The 15,816-nt window shown below is 55.5% G+C and overlaps 2 protein-coding genes across 3 annotated transcripts; one reads left to right on the top strand and one right to left on the bottom strand.

Moving 5' to 3' along the window:
• Positions 1-1,704: 1,704 nt before the first annotated feature.
• On the top strand, positions 1,705-4,152 carry IL17C (interleukin 17C). Its single transcript, XM_070398924.1, has 4 exons — positions 1,705-1,719; positions 2,132-2,275; positions 3,076-3,410; positions 3,891-4,152. The coding sequence occupies exons 1-4, from the start codon at positions 1,705-1,707 to the stop codon at positions 4,150-4,152; spliced, it is 756 nt and encodes a 251-aa protein (XP_070255025.1).
• Positions 4,153-6,669: 2,517 nt separating this feature from the next.
• Positions 6,670-14,696, bottom strand: CYBA (cytochrome b-245 alpha chain). 2 transcript variants are annotated; one of them, XM_070398381.1, is made up of 6 exons: positions 14,557-14,696; positions 8,906-8,975; positions 8,356-8,430; positions 8,058-8,141; positions 7,417-7,498; positions 6,670-6,952 (listed from the first exon to the last, which is right to left on the bottom strand). In XM_070398381.1, the coding sequence occupies exons 1-6, from the start codon at positions 14,612-14,614 to the stop codon at positions 6,734-6,736; spliced, it is 588 nt and encodes a 195-aa protein (XP_070254482.1). In that variant the 5' UTR covers positions 14,615-14,696; the 3' UTR covers positions 6,670-6,733. The 2 variants fall into 2 exon arrangements, with proteins under 2 accessions (XP_070254482.1, XP_070254484.1); XM_070398383.1 differs by lacking the exon at positions 14,557-14,696 and adding an exon at positions 9,323-10,437.
• Positions 14,697-15,816: the final 1,120 nt, after the last annotated feature.

Genomic DNA, 15,816 nt, shown 5'->3' with positions numbered 1-15,816 from the left:
CCTGGGCAGGGTGTGTTGGGGCCATTGTCCCTGTCCTCAAGGGGTTCACACTACCTTTTGGGGGCAGCAAGAAGGGGCTGGGATTTTTCTGAGACCTCCCAAGTGCCCCAGCAGGGAGACAGGTCAGTCCAGCTTAAGGAGGGTCTTTCTCTTGACCGGACCTAACCTACCTGGTAGAGGGAGTACTGGGCTCAGTTGTGTCCCCCTGAAAAATATGTTGAACTCCTAGCCCCGGTACCTGTGAGGAATGTGTCCTCATCTGAGAAGTGGGTCTTTGCAGACATAATTGAGGTATGGGTCTTGAAACGAGAACATGCTGGATTAGGCTGAGTGTCCTGAGAAGACACAGACACGGGGGGAGGGCCATGTGAACAGGAAGGCAGAGTCTACAAACCAAGGACTCCAAGGATCGCCAGCAGCCACATGCAGCTGGAAGAGGCAGGAAGAATCCTCACTGAGAACCCAGAAGGAACCAACCTGCTGACACTTTGTTTTTGGATTTCTGGCCTCCGGAACTGTGAGAGAATAATTATCTGTTGCTTTAAGCCTCCTAATTTGTGGTACCTTATTATGGCAGCCCTAGCAAACTAATGCAGAGGGTGAGCTTCCCATTGCAGGAAGCATGCAAGCAGAGGGTGGATGGGTAGGGGCACTATAGGAGAGGCCATCCTGGAGACTCAATGCATCTCTCCATCCATCCACCCATCATTCAGAAAAATCCTCACCTGCTCCCCAGAGGGCAGCTTAGCCCTGCTTACAGGTGCAGGTACTGAGGCCCAGAGAGAGCAAGTCCTTGCCCAGAGTCACACACTGCTGAGTGGAGAAGCTGGGAGAGCCGGGTGACCAGGGGCCTTCTCCGGGCCCCCCCCTCAGGGGTCTTCATGCCACATCAGTTATGCAGTTTCAAATGTAAAGAGAATGGCAATGTCACAGTATGTACATTCTGGCACCTGCCAGCAGGCGAAGAAAGACACCCCACACCACCCCCGACTCTCCTCAGCCGGACATTTTAGACTCTGATTTGAGACCAGGAGAGACAGGCCCTCATCCTGGAGAGTGCCCATGGACCCCAGGCAGCCCTCTCCAGGATAATGTTCAAACCCCATTCAAAACCTTGCAAGATCTGGCTCCAAACTCCTTTTCAGGATCACAAAGGCAGCCCAGCACCCCTCTTCCCTCCAGCAGCACTGAGTGGGTGGAATGCAGGTGGGCTCCTGGAGCTCCTTACATAAAGCCTCCTGACATAGGTGCACTGCACTTCAGTTTCCAAGGCACGCCTGGCCTCTGTGCCTGCTGGTTGGAGTGTCCTCCCGTACACCAAGGGGTGGTGGGTCAGTTCCCCTTCAGGCCACGTGCAGGAGGCAGCCAATCCATGCTTCTCTCTCCCTTCCTCTATAAATAAATAAATAAATAAATAAATAAATAAATAAATAAATAAATAAATATTTCCAAGGCATTTTCATCCCCTCCATCTCAATCATCTTAGCTTGAACTTTTGTTTAAGAAAAAAGAAGGAAGGGAGGGAGGGAGGGAGGGAGGGAAAAAAGAAAGAAAAGAAAAGAGAAAGGAAGAAAGAAAGAAAGAAAGAGAGAGAGAGAGAGAGAGAGAGAGAGAGAGAGAGAGAGAGAAAGAAAGAAAGAAAGAAAGAAAGAAAGAAAGAAAGAAAGAAAGAAAGAAAGAAAGAAAGAAAGAAAGGAAAAACAGATGCCCAAATACAAGGTGAGCTAAAGTAGCTTTACAGTTGTTCATATGAAAAATAATGCAGTAATTAATAAAGAATAAAGAATAGCCGAAACTGGTTTGGCTCAGTGGATAGAGCGTCGGCCTGCGGACTGGAGGGTCCCAGGTTCGATTCCGGTCAAGGGCATGTACCTGGGTTACGGGCACATCCTCAGTGGGAGATGTGCAGGAGGCAGCTGGTCGATGTTTCTCTCTCATCGATGTTTCTAACTCTCTGTCTCTCTCCCTTCCTCTCTGTGAAAAATCAATAAAATATATTTTTAAAAAAAAGAATAAACTCTATGTTTCGACTACAACTGTAAACCTACCTTTGCCCCACCCTGTAGAAACCTGAAGATGCTCACTGGCCCAGCCCCCCAAGTCTCTCCTGGAACTTCTCCCACCTGTGCAGGTAGAGACAGACGCTAGTGTTCGCCTGACCTTCGTCATCTTAGATGAGAAATGGAACCAACCTCATGTCCCCTGCCGGCAGGAGAACGCCGTCCTGGAGGAGCACTGCTGCAGGTGGGATGAGCAGGCTCCGCCAGGCACCCAGGTCAGCAGGTCCAGATATAGACCTACCAGTGGAATCAGAAGCGAGCTGCAGGAGGCTCAGCAAGAATCCTTCACACAAAGTTCAAGAATGTTATGTAGGCAGGACCTGTTTTCAACTCCATCCACAGGTGCTTAGCCTGGGGTAGAGTCCCTCTGAGTGGAGGAGGGAGAGTAATTGGACGTGAAAGGGGGTCTGGAGTGAGGGGTGGGCTTCTCCTTCCCTGGGCTCAGAGGAGGGGACAGTCAGTAGAGACCCAAAGGGAGGGAAGAAGGAAGCTGGGGCTGGGCACTTCCCAAGGAGGAAGCAATGATGCCGGATTTTCCCCAGGTGTGGCCAGAGGTATAAAGGGCGCTGCCAGCTGGCCACGGCCAGGTCTAGCACCTGGTGCATTCCAGGACCACAGCCAGGTGTGCTTGCAACTGCACCAGGCACACACCAGCTGCTCAGAGTCCAGCCGCCACCGCCACCACGGAGATGGTGAGCCGTCTCTCCCCACGCCCCCACCTGGATGGTGCCATCTGGCCCAGAAGGACTGGCAGTTCCCTGAGCTCCGGGCTAGTGATGTTGGGATGGGGTCCAGGAAGCCCCTTCAAATCTTGGGGCAGGAGGGAGCCAGGACCCAGGAGCTCTGGTCCACTGGGGAGCTTGGCTAAGGGTCTAGCCTCTCTAGGCCTCAGTTTCCCCAACTGTAGAGAGTGGGCTATACCCTACCTTTCCACAGAGAGCAGGGCAAGCGAGGGTGGCAGCGAGGTGCCTTCCTCACTGGGCACCCCCTGACAGCCCACCACCTGTTTCACCAGCTCCTCCCTGGCTTTCTGCTTCTGCTCTGGCTATCTGCTGGCCTGGCCCACCACGGTTCCGCACTCTGGGGAGGCCCCCACAGCCACACCCATGGGGCCCCACGCTGCTACTCAGCCGAGGAGCTGCCCCTGGGCCAGGCTCCCGCACACCTGCTGGCTCGAGCTGCCAAGTGGGAGCAGACTTTGCCAGTAGCCCTGGTGTCCAGCCTGGAGGCAGTGGGCCGTAGGAGGTGGCAGGAGAGGTCCCCAGCTGGGACCCAGTGTCCGGTGCTGCAGCCTGAGGAGGTGCTAGAAGCCGACATCCACCAGCGCTCCATCTCGCCCTGGCGATACCGGTGAGGGCTGGGCTCCCTGGGCACTGGATCCCCACGGTGGGCGTTGGGCTGCTCCCTCCCCTTTCCGGGCACTGGCTTCCAGAAGGCTCTGCGAGTCTGTTTCACCAGTTCAATGGGATGAGCGTCCTGACCTCTGTCCAGCCAGGGCCCTGCCCTGGAGGGTAAGGCTCCATCCGATGAGCTCCTCCTTGCCACTGTTGTCTCAGATCTTAGCTCAGACCTTGGGTACCAGCGTCCCCTAGGAAAATCGGGGGTCCTCACTTGAGCCCCTGCAAGGGTTGGGCTGGGCTCAGAGGGCGGAACGGAGGGAGGCCTCTGAGAGGGCAATCATCACTTACAGGGCTCCCAGCAGCCTGACGCTTCAGCTCTCACTCAGGCCGGGAGTACCCTGAGAGTGTGGGGCAGCCATGGGGTACAACAGGCAGGGAGGAACAGGCCTGCTGAGGCTCTCGGCAGGGCCTCACCAGTCTTTCCCGGCAGCGTGGACACGGACGAGAACCGCTACCCACAGAAGCTGGCCGTCGCTGAGTGTCTGTGCAGGGGCTGCATCAACGCCAGGACCGGCCGCGAGACGGCAGCGCTCAACTCCGTGCCGCTGCACCAGAGCCTGCTGGTGCTGCGCCGCCGGCCCTGCTCCCTGGACGCATCCGGGGTGCCCACGCCCGGGGCCTTTGCCTTCCACGCGGAGTCCATCAGAGTGCCCATCGGCTGCACCTGCGTCCTGCCCAGGGTGGTACGGTGACCACTGGCCCCAGCTGTCCCGCTGTGCTGTGGGCGGGGATCACCTTCCAGACTGGACAGTGGGGATCTCTCTGCAGAGAGAGCCCCTCCTATTTATGTGTATTTATTGGCTATTTATATGCCCTGGGTGGCCCTGCTTCTGCTGCCCAGGGACCCTGGGCGGGTACCAGGGCTCCACGCCTCTAGTTTGAGGGAAGAACCGTGAAGATTGGGCACGGGAAGGGCCAAGTGACCCTGCGCTAGTCAGCCCCCTCTCCACATTGTTACCTTTTCACGCAGACAGTGGGCTAGAGGAATGTTATTTTTCTATAACTTCTTAAAACAACAGAAAATGTGTTCTGATGGCCCCCACCTTGGTGGTCCCTCTGGGATCCCCCAAGCTCCTTTCCCCACCACCCCTGTATTTCTAAAACTATTTGTTGTAAATGTGTGTCATTAAAATGATAAACACCCCGTGGAGCACAGCGTCCATGGCACTTCTGCCAGGCCCTGGCCCCCAGATGGCCCTGTGGCCCGATTCTGGTGTGTCCAGAAAAGTCTATGTAGGAACCCCACGAACGACCAGGTGGGGAATGAGTTTGTAGAGTGGAGCACAGGTGTGCCCTGCTGGCCCCTAGTTTCCACCTGGCGATACCCCCTAGCGATGGCTCTGGGGCCCGGGGATGGCCCTCACTCCCACAGCCCAGCCGATGTGACGTAGGCCGGCTCTCCTCTACTGACAGGCCCAAGGCGTGGCCAAACCTATGCAACGACAGTGAGCACCCTCTCCACCCCTGGGACATGCATCTCTGAGGGTAACTCCCAGGGGGGTGGCTTTGCAGCCAGGGTGACTGCCATCACCTTCAGGTATCTGAGTCATGCTCCCCAACCCCAGCAGAGCCCCAGGCAGCTCCAAAGGCCGCCCCATGTCCCAGGCATCCCCTTGGGCTTCTGTTCACCATTGGTGACCTGCCAGACCAGGGGCAGCCAAGCAGGCCAACACCCCCAGGCCAGGTGCCCCACTGGCTACCTGACAACCCAGCCTGTGCTCTCACTGCACAAGTCCCATATCTGCCCGTTCAGGCTCGTTACTGCTGGAGGCGTTCAGTTCAGGTTCCAGGAGTGTGGCCTCAGCAGCTGTGGAAGGGGCCCTGGGGCAGCCTGTGAGGCTCAGGCCCAGGCAGCTCCAAGGCTGACTTGGGGCCGTGGGGTTTCCACCCACTGATTAATGCTCATTGTGTGCAAGTGCCTGGGAAGAGCCTGGAAGGACTGAGATCGGCACATGTTTACTGAGCTTCTGTGTGTGGGCACTGGGAGCAGAGCAGTGAACAAAGCGGATAGATCTCTGCCTGCCCACACACGGGGGTGACTGACGACCACAGGACAAGCAGTAAAGTGCTCCCTCGGTGGACAGTGATGCAGGGAAGGGGCAGGGGCTGCAATTCCAGAGGGTCAGGGAGGCCGTGGAGGCCACCTGGGCAAAGGCCAGGATGGCCAGCCAGGGATCTGTGTTCCAGGCAGAGGGAATGGCCTGTGCAAGGCCCTGAGAAGGCAGCCTGTGTCTGAGGGTCAAGGGTGGTCAGTGTGGCTGAAGCCGAGGAGCAGGCAGTAACTGTGGGGCCAGGGAGTAGAGTATCTGTCCTAGACTGTGGGAGTCTGTGTTTCTGAGTGGGTGCCAGCAGGTCAACTGCAGTGCTGGAAACTGCCTGCAGGGACAGGGCAGAGTGGGAGGTGACGAGTAGATTTATGAAGACAGAGCCCCGAGGGGGCGTGGGGGTACATACAGGGGTGTCAAGGGGGCCTGTGGTTTTATTGTCCTGGAGGCTGCAGTGGCCATTTCCTGGGGCAGGGCTGGCACAGTGGCGTGTTGGTCCTGAAATGTTAGAAGACCCCCAGTTCTGAGAGTAGGGTTTGCTGAGAGCAGGCGGGGCAGACAGGAGGCAAAGGGTTTAAGGGCTTTCCCAGACTTTGGGGGAGTGAGTGCCCGGGGAGAGCCCATCGAGGAGGAAGGGGCTTCCGGGCTGGGGTGTGAGCTAAAGGCAGGCAAATCTTGGGGCTCCCGGCTGGGGAGCAGCAGGCAGTGTCCAGGAGGACCACAGCTGGCCTTCCTGGGGGGAGAGAGAGAGCGAAAGAGACAGAGAGAGAGAGGTGTCTAGTGTGTGTTTGCAGCCTCAGGACTGGAGAGGCAAGGGCAGACCTGAAGCCCCCACAGGTGGCACCCAAGGTGAAGGCTGCTGGGCTCCCTGGGGCCTCCCCTTGCTCCCCTGCTTTCCCACTTCACTCAGCTGCTCAGGTGGGACTGGGGGTTCTTGAAGGTGAGTCTGGGCAGATCCAGGAGAGCTGGTGGGGGGCACACACTCCCTCCTCCCAGGCCTGGGAACTTCACTGCCAGAGTAGAAACTCAATACTTGGAATTTCAGAAACTGTATTTCATGGAATAAAAGATGCTTGTGATTTCAAGTACCATTGAGAAAAGATAGGCTTCTGGGAATGACACCAAGAGAGGGCCTGTGGTTCCGCAGGGCAGGCAAGGGGGTACCTTTGGGGTCTGGGTGGGTCCCCCCACCGAAAAGCAACACGAGCCAGCAGCCACTCGGAGTAGTTCACACAACCTCATCGGTCACTGGGATAGGGTTTTCCTGGGGGCCACTGGAGACTCCTGCTGCTGCCGCCTCGTCTTCCTCCTCACTGGGCTTCTTGCGGGCCTCGGCTGGGGGCCGGGGTGGGGGGTTGCTGGGTGGCTGCTTGATGGTACCCCCCACCTGAGGCCGCTCCTTAGGCTTGGACTCGATGGGAGTCCACTGCTCACCACGGGTGGCCGCCTGCAGGACACAGAGTGGCTGGGCCCTGGGGGGCCTCTGGGGTCCATCCCCAACATAGCCCCCACCCCTATCAGGGGACAGGGGGCCCTGAAAAGAAGAGGGAGCTAGGAATCCCTGGGTTTCAGAAAGACCTCCTGGAGGTCACTTCCAGGTACACATTCCCAGACACCCCCAGGAGCAGGACAGGGAGGTCAGGCCAGCGTGTCCATCAAGCTGAATCAAGAAGCCAGGCAGCGCACAGGGTGGAAGAGGCCTAGGAGGGTAGCCAGGGAGGGCAGGGGCCCACTCAGCCTGGAGCCGCCCCGAGGGCACCCAGGCCTGTTGTGGGGTGGGGGTGAGGGAGCATCACTGACATCCCCATCGCATGAGCAAGGACACAGGCTCCTGGCCTTGGCTCAGCCCACGGGTGGCCGCAGGGACTGAAGTGTCAACCATCAGCGGGGCTGACCACAGACACCACTCACCAGCAGATAGATGCCACTCGCTATGGCCAAGCAGGCTGTCCCCAGGATGGTGGCAAGCAGGAAGCCGGCTGGTACCGACAGCCTTGGGGGAGGGGGAGAGGATGGGAGACTCAGAAGAGCAGCCACAGGGGGTCTGCAGGGGGTCCAGGTCTTGGGCAGAGGCCATAAGATCTCAGGACAAAACCGACCATAAGTGTGCTGTCCCCATGACCCTGGACTCAGGGACCACCTGGCCCTGCCAAGGCTGGGCTTTTAAGTTTGGGTCCCTGGAGCTGTCCTCTGCTTGACTTGTACCCTAACAATCTTGGGGCCCTTGCGCTTGGTCCAGCCGTCGTGCTGGGGGGACGCCCCGGCAGCTGCAGGGACACAGAGTGTTCTGGCCTCTGCAGTCACCACCAGTCACGTGCGTGAGGGAGAACTACCAGCTGAGCTCCGTCTACCCCAGAACCCTGACTGTTCCTGTTTAAGTTGCTAAGGTTTGGGGTGAACTGTTAGCAAGAGGTGACAAGTACAGGTTTGGGGAACCTCTGGCAGAGCCTGGGACCTGGGTTTGTTTGGAGAAACAGCTAGGCTGAGAGGGACCCCACTTGCCCCAAGTGCCCCTGTCCAGGCAGCCAGGCCAGGAGCAGGCGGGGACTCACGCAAGGTGCAGGAAGGCCCGGACGTAGTAATTCCTGGAGAGAGGCCCGAACAGCTTCACCACTTTCGTCATGTACTTCTGTCCGCTAGACCAAGTGAGGGAGGGAAGACAGACGGTTGTACTCAGCAACCCCACCTCCCACCCTGCCCCAGAGCGCCCCAGCTTCTTTCCTCAGGGACCGTGGGCCACAGCAGCTGTGCGGGCAGGCACCAGCCTCGGTTTGCCCGGGAGGATAAATGGGTTGGTGCTGGAGCTTCGTAGTGTCCTGGGATGAAGCCCAGAGCAGGTGGGGGACTCACCATCTCTCCATGGTGGAGCCCTTTTTCCTCTTCCCCCGGGGATACTCCAGCAGGCAGACGAACACTCCTGCTACACTGAAGCTGCAGTTAAGGAACAGCCCAGCTCAGCCAGAGGCGCCACAGTGAACCCCTCTGCTGATGAGAAACGGGTGCAGCAGCTGCGGGTGAACAGCCAGATGGGATTCGATGGGTCTGGCCACTTCACTGCCTTTCCTGCACTTCCCTCCCCGATGCCTGTCTTGGGTTTCAGAGGACCTGGAACAGCCAGCCTACAGGGTGGCTGATAAAAGAGGGTACAGAGAGGATCCCTGGGGGTGCTGACACCTCTCACTCCCTGCCAGCGCCAGACAAGTCAATGCCCTGCTGAGCCCTGGCTTCCAAAACTATAGCTGAGCCTATCCTGCTGAGTCTGAAGAGCCAGGGCTGTGAGCAGCAGTCCGCAAACTGTGAAGTGCTGTGCCCCCAGCGGCAGTGGCATCTCTGTTCGCAGCCCACTAGTGCCACCCCTGGCAGTGCCACCTGCCCCATGGGGTCTACAGTGGGAGGATACATGGAGTAGGCGCCAAAGTACCACTGGGTGAACTGGCCAGCAGTGGCCACGATGCCGCCCGTGATGAGGACTGTGGGCAGAGAAACAGGTTAGTAGAAGCCCTAACCCATGGGAGAGACATGCCCCCACCCCATCCTTGCATGGCTGGGGCCCACGGGCGGCTGTAGCCACCTCCCCTTGTGCTCCCCCTCCCACAGCTGGGCCATCAGCTCATCAGAGCTGCCCTTGAGTCCCTCAACCAGGAAGTGGACTCAGGTGGCTACAGACGCCCACAGATAACGGAGGATGCCTTCCCCTAGGAAGAGGCACGTGAGCTGGGGAAGGGGTGAGGCTGGTGGAGCTGGGCCTGTGTCCCTGGAGCGGTTGGGGGAGAGCCAGCTCACAGCCCTGGGCAGGAAGAGGGGCCTGGACACTCACTCTTGAGCGCTGTGACCCCATCGTTGAGTTTTTGCATGTAAAGACTACACCGTTGACAGCTGATGTGGGGTCTGCTCCATGGATGCCTCTCCTCGTTGCATGGTGTTCCTGTTCTGTCTCTATTCCGTTTCACCTTACTTTCACTTTTGTCTGATACTGATAATCATTAATGCTTCTTTGGTTAGGACTTGTCAGCTATCCCCTCCCTTTGTTTTCAGCTCTGTATGATCCTGGTGGACCTTTTTTCCGCAGTAATTTTTTTTTTATTGTGGTAAAATATACATAAAAATTTCAAGGAACAATTCAGTGGCATCAAGTACCTTCACACTGTTGTGTATCCATCCCCAGAATTTCTAGCAATATATATTGAAATATAATTTTTACATTCAGTATAATATAAAGGCATAAGATTCCCATCAGCCCAGAAAGCTCTCTTGTGCCGGTCAACACTGGAACCTTAGATCTGGCTTCTTTAGCTCAACAGGTTGTCAAGGTCATTCATGTGATTTGGGTGAATCACTAGCTCATTCTTTTTGTGTAGTTTTTTATTGTATGAATCAACCTCAATTTATCTGTTCTTCTGTCTATGGGAAATTTCGGTTGCTTCCAGTTTTGGGCTATTACAAATAAGCTAATATAGCTGAATTTTTAATATTTTAACCAATCTGGTAGTGAATTTAACAGATTTCATTGACTGTGATTGAAGATAATTTGAACTTGTTTTACCTTATTTTGTGTTTTCTCTTTAACAAGTGTCCTTGTTATTCCGCTGACTTGATTGAACTTTAATTTTAAATTCTTCTTCCTGAACCACATGTGGGCTTTAGACTGTTTAACTTCAATCTCACTCCCAAATTACCCATTATTATTAATTATTTACAGACAATACTTAGTCACTAATGTCTTCATTCTTGCATCCCAGTCCTTCCTTCTGGATTCAGTTTCCCTCTTGCTGAAGTACATCCTTTAGTAGTCCTTTCTGTGATGGTCTGTTAGCAGTAACTCTCTAGATACCTCAAAATGCCCTCATTCTGGAATAATAGTTTATCTGGATACTGAATTCATGTTGTCTCAATACTAAAGATATTATTCCATTGTCTTCTGGCATCTATTTTTTTTTAAAATATATTTTATTGATTTCTTACAGAGAGGAAGGGAGAGAGATAGAGTCAGAAACATCGATGAGAGAGAAACATCAATCAGCTGCCTCCTGCACACCCCCTACTGGGGATGTGCCCGCAACCCAGGTACATGCCCTTGACCGGGATCGAACCTGGGACCTTTCAGTCCGCAGGCAGACGCTCTATCCACTGAGCCAAACCGGTTTCGGCTGGCATCTATTATTGATGATAAGTCTGAAATCAGTCAGATACTAATCCATTTTATTCTCTGGTAAATTTTAAGTTCTTTAATGGTCTGTATTTTCATTACAATGTGACAAGAAGGGGTTTAGCCCTAACCGGTTTGGCTCAGTGGATAGAGCGTCGGCCTTCCGACTGAAAGGTCCCAGGTTCGATTCCGGTCAAGGGCATGTACCATGGTTGCGGGCACATCCCCAGTGGGGGGTGTGCAGGAGGCAGCTGATCGATGTTTCTCTCTCATTGATGTTTTTGACTCTCTGTCCCTCTCCCTTCCTCTCTGTAAAAAATCAATAAAATTTATGAAAAAAAAAAAAAAGAAGGGGTTTAAACAAATCCCTTTATTCTGTAAGGAACTTTGTTTTCTTGTTAAATTCTGGAATTTCTCATCCATTATCCCTTTTACATTGCCTCCTTCCATTCTATTCTCTCCTCTGAAACTGCCATTATGTAGCTGTTGGGTCTTCTTGTACTATTGTACATGACTCAACTTCTCTCAGCCGCATTCTGTGGTTTCCTCAGATCCACCTTCCATTTTCTCTTCATCCATTGACCGTTAATGACTTTATATTTTGTTTATTTCTGGACATCCTGTATTAGTCATTTTTTGTTTTGTCCTGTATAATTTTCTATTCTTTTAACTCTTTGAACAGTTTCAAACACACCCTCAAGTTTAAACATGTACCCATATTCTCAAGTTTCTTCCTAATGGCACCAGTTCTGAGGACATTCTCCAGTCTATGGTGTCTGCTTCCTCAAATGGTGGGTGTCTGCGAGCTGCGCCCAGCAGGGCTTGTCTTCCTGTTAATCTGTGTGCCCTGGTTGAGGAAATGCCCTTACAGAACAGTTTCACATTTGCCTCTATGGGGTCTATAGGCTTCTCCAGTCCTGGGTGGACTTTATACGAATTTCTTGGTCAGTGGTCCTTATATTAAAGGGTAGGGTTCAGCCCTCACCCCATGCACAGCACAGGCCTGAGTTTCTGAGGGTTTTGTCTTGTGCCTTTCTTCATCAAATGGCAACAAATGACAAGCTTCCTTGGATGGGATAGTTTTCTAGTCTGTTCTTATACAGGCAACCTTTCCTAGCTCTGGCCGGAAGCATGCAGCTCCATTTCAGCCCTTTTTCTACACAGAGGCCCCCAAATCCCACTGGGTAAAAGCCTGAGCCTCTGTCGGTCCCGATTCCCCAGGCCTCTTCCTCCCACCCCAGCACAGCACCTTGAAACCTCACTGTTTTTGTTGCCTGATTTCCTATTCTTGGAGTTGAGCTCAACTATGGAATAACTTTTGGTTTGCTCATCGTACTTCTATGAGTTGTAAGAGAGAAGGGTGTTCTCCCCATGTGTTCAGTCAGCCTGTGGTCTACTTATCTTTGGGGATATAATTTTCTCTTTTCTAGCCTGTTTTGTTGCCTGCCATTAGCAAAAGGGGAGCAAGATACCACTGGTTGGCCAGGAAGGCATGAGCAGGTAGCACTACTGTGTACTGGGACTCTTATAGGTGCAGGGAACTAGACAGATAAGGCCTGAGCTCTCAGGGGGCTTATGGTCTCAGGAGGGAACAGAAATAAACATCCACCACTGCACTAGGACAGGGACTGTGACAGAGATGTCCAGGTGCTCTGGGAAGACTTCTCTGAGTAGGTGATATCTGAACTGAGAAATGAATGGAGGAGCCAGCCGTGGATGTTTCAGACAGAAGGAAATGCTTCTGCAAAGACCCTGGGGTATGTCCGGGAGATCCGGGAACAGAAAGAAGGCCTGTGCTGCTGGAGTGACCGTGAAGGGAGGCGGGTAGGGGCAGAGCAGTCAGAATATGGCTTTTCTTCTTCACAATCCACTGCAGTATTTTCAGCAGGAGGTGACATGTTCTGATTAGATGGGATTTTCTGCAATAAAAAAGCCTGTTGGATGCACTTGCTATTAGGGCCTTGCTAGGCCTGAGCAGTCCCAGGTGCCTGCAGTTTATTCTGAGTCAGGAAAAAAGTCAGCAAGAGGGGGAAGGGCCCCTGGGAGACCTTCCAACAAACTGCCTTATTTGATGGTGGAAATGGAGTCACAGCTTGTAAATTCTCTAGGACTTGACTTTACTGTCTATAAAGTGGACGTAAGAACAGCTCTGGCCTCACAACACTGAACATTAGCTAAGGCAAGGAAGGAACAACCTGCACACAGTGGGCATGCCATGAGTGGGGACACTAGGAGGGTCACTATCTGCACGCACTGGGACTAGAACCCAGGCCTCTCAGAGAGCTTCCAGTTGGAGCCCTGTCACCTTCTACTTCCTGGGGGTAGAGAAGGGGTTGTGGAGCTGTAGGACAAAGGGAGGCTGGTCTGCGGCAGTCTAAGGCCTCACAGCCTGTGGCAGGCAGGGGGACAGCCTGCGGACAGCTCTGGGAGAAGCGAGAATGATCTGTGCCTGGCTGTGGCTCAGTGGTTGAGCATCCACCTATGAGCCAGGAGGTCACGGTTCGATTCCTGGTCAGGACGCATGCCCGAGTTTCAGGCTCAATCCCCAGTGTAGGGCATGCAGGAGGCAGCCGATAAATGATTCTCTCTCATCATTAATGTTTCTAGCTCTCCCTCTCCCTTCCTCTCTGAAATCAATAAAAATAATTTTTAAATGATTTAAATAATAATAATAATAAAAAAGAATGATTTGACCCACTGAGCTCTCAGTACTCTAGGTTCCAAAAGGGGGATGAGCTGCCTGCACACAGAACAGACCACTGAGCCTCACCAAAGCTGCTCACACCAACATGTGATCTTACAGTTGGGGCCAGAGGGACTTCGTTTATGTCTACTCCCTTCCCTCCCAGAGCTTTGCCAGGCTCCTCCAGTCCCCAGCTGGCAGGGGGCTCTCAGGGTGGTTCTCAGGGCAATGGTGGCGGCTGGGACCCCGCTCATCACCACGTCCCCCACAATCTTCCCACCCACCCACTCCCACGAGGTGCAGGTCCTTCCTGGGAGTGGCAGGCCCAGGAGGCGGGCAGTGCCTCTGGGCAGCTTCCTCTTGCTGCCGACCCTGCCTGGGCCCAGCTCACCCACAACTCCTGAAAGGTTCCCCTTCCCAGTACAACACGGTGCAGACCGCACTGCTTTCTTCACCAGAGCTCCTGAGCACAGGCTCAGGGTGACTGGGGGGCCTGTCATCCTTCCCCAGATGCAGTCTGGAAGTTGAGCTGAGAGGGTTCCCTCCGGGAAGTTTTAGATGTCCTGGAAAACTCAGAGCTGGAAGGGGGTGGGGGGGGGGCGGGACGCCCCTGGCGCCCCTGGGCGGAAGCCCCACTCCAGGGCAGGAGGGGTGGCGGGAGCAGGTGGTCCCCGCCCAGTTTTCCCAATCCTGGAGGGCGGTGACTCTCCGGAAACCACCCGGGACGACAGCCTCTTCCCCCAGGGCTGCAACTTCCTCTATCTGGAGAGGTCCGGGCGGGGTGGAGAGGTGACTAGGGGACCGCCGTCGGGGGAGGGGACGGGGGCACGCGGGTCTGCAGTCGCAGAAGGGTTCCCGGACCTCGGCAGCCCCGAGGTCTCCCGCTGCCGGGGCCTCCGAACCCAGCCCACCCTTGGCTCACCTCCCCCGCCAGCAGCTGCGGGTCTCCACCTCCAGGCTTCAACTCCCACCTCCGGCCTGCAGCCCGGAGTCTCTGACCCTCAGGACCCTGGCTCCCCGGCCCCGGTCCAGCCCACCCGGTCCCTCGGCCCGCAGCCTGGGGTCTCGGCGCCCCAACTTCCCCAGCCTGCAGCCTCGGGTCGCTGATTCCCCAGGTCCTCATCGCCAGCCCACCCCATCCCTTCCTCGCAGCCTGAGGTCCCTGTGCCCCCCGCCCCGCCCCGCCCCGCCCCGGCCCGCGTGCCGAGCCCGACGCACTCACTCAGGCCGGACGCCAGCGCCTGCTCGTTGGCCCACATGGCCCACTCGATCTGCCCCATTTCGGCGGCCGACGCGGCTGGCTCCGCTGGGACACTGAACCCCGCGCTCGCTGCCTCGCAGCCCGGAGTTCCGGCCCCACCCCGCCCCCTAGTTCCCGGGGCAGTCCCGCCCCGCCCCGCGGAACAACAGTGCGTCCCGAGTTCCGGCCCCGGCCCCGCCCCCGCCCCCAGGAGACAGGCTGGGTGAGCAGGGGGAGCCACGTTGGTGGGCACTCAGGAAGCCTGCCCGACGCCTTCAAGCTTGCAGGTCTGAGGGGCCCTCGCCTCACCTCCTCCAGCGCCCTTGGGCCCACCGCAGGCCGCACCCACCTGGATGCCTGCTTGGTGCTGGGAGTCTGCTCTGCCAGCTCCACCGCAGTCAACTTGGAGCGCCCTAACCACTGCCTGGGGGAATGGGCACTGGAACCCGCTTCATTAGGCAGTGTCACCCCAAAATGCTGAACCTCCTGCAAGTGCCAGCAGGGGCTCCTTTGGAAGGTGTGAGCAGGCCAGGTTCCTAGGGGGTTTAAAGGTCCAGAGCCATGCCCACTCCAGGGAGAAGAGCCTCAGACAAGGAAGGAGCCTGAGCCTGGGGCGGGGCTCCATGGAAGTCAATGTTTGCTACTTAGGACAGTGGCAGGTCCAACCCTCACTTCCGCTGACCCTGGGCTAGCCAGGTGTGGTGGGCAACCCTCTGCTCATAGGACTAACTTAGGGGAGGAGAACAAGGTGTGCAAAGCTGGGAAAATCTAGAATGTAGGAGTGCTAGGTTCTGTCTCTTTGTCATTTCCCTCCTCTGCCCTCTCCCTTGGTCAGCAGCAGCATCTGATCCTCCTGGGGTGGAGGCAGGAAACCAGGAGGCAGGTCAAAGGGCACAGGTGTCCACCCTCCTTTTCCCACAAGCTGATGGTGCTGAAGCTGGGAGCATGGGGAAGAGTGCAATGACTTGCACACTAATGTAAGTATAGCCATTCATAGAAGTACCAGCCATGCCCTGACCGGTTTGGCTCAGTGGATGGAGCGTCAGCCTGCGGACTGAAGGGTCCCAGGTTCGATTCCGGTCAGGGGCATGTACCTTGGTTGCGGGCACATCCCCACTGGGGGGTGTGTAGGAGGCAGCTGATCAATGTTTCTCTCTCATCGATGTTTCTAACTCTCTATCCCTCTCCCTTCTCCTCTGTAAAAAATCAATAAAATATATTTTTAAAAAAAGAAGTACCAGC

This window comes from Myotis yumanensis, unplaced genomic scaffold (assembly GCF_028538775.1).
Source record: "Myotis yumanensis isolate MYYU_CA2020_CCGP unplaced genomic scaffold, mMyoYum1.0.hap1 SCAF_18, whole genome shotgun sequence".
NCBI lineage: Eukaryota > Metazoa > Chordata > Mammalia > Chiroptera > Vespertilionidae > Myotis > Myotis yumanensis.
This window is presented reverse-complemented; position numbering and strand designations above follow the sequence as displayed.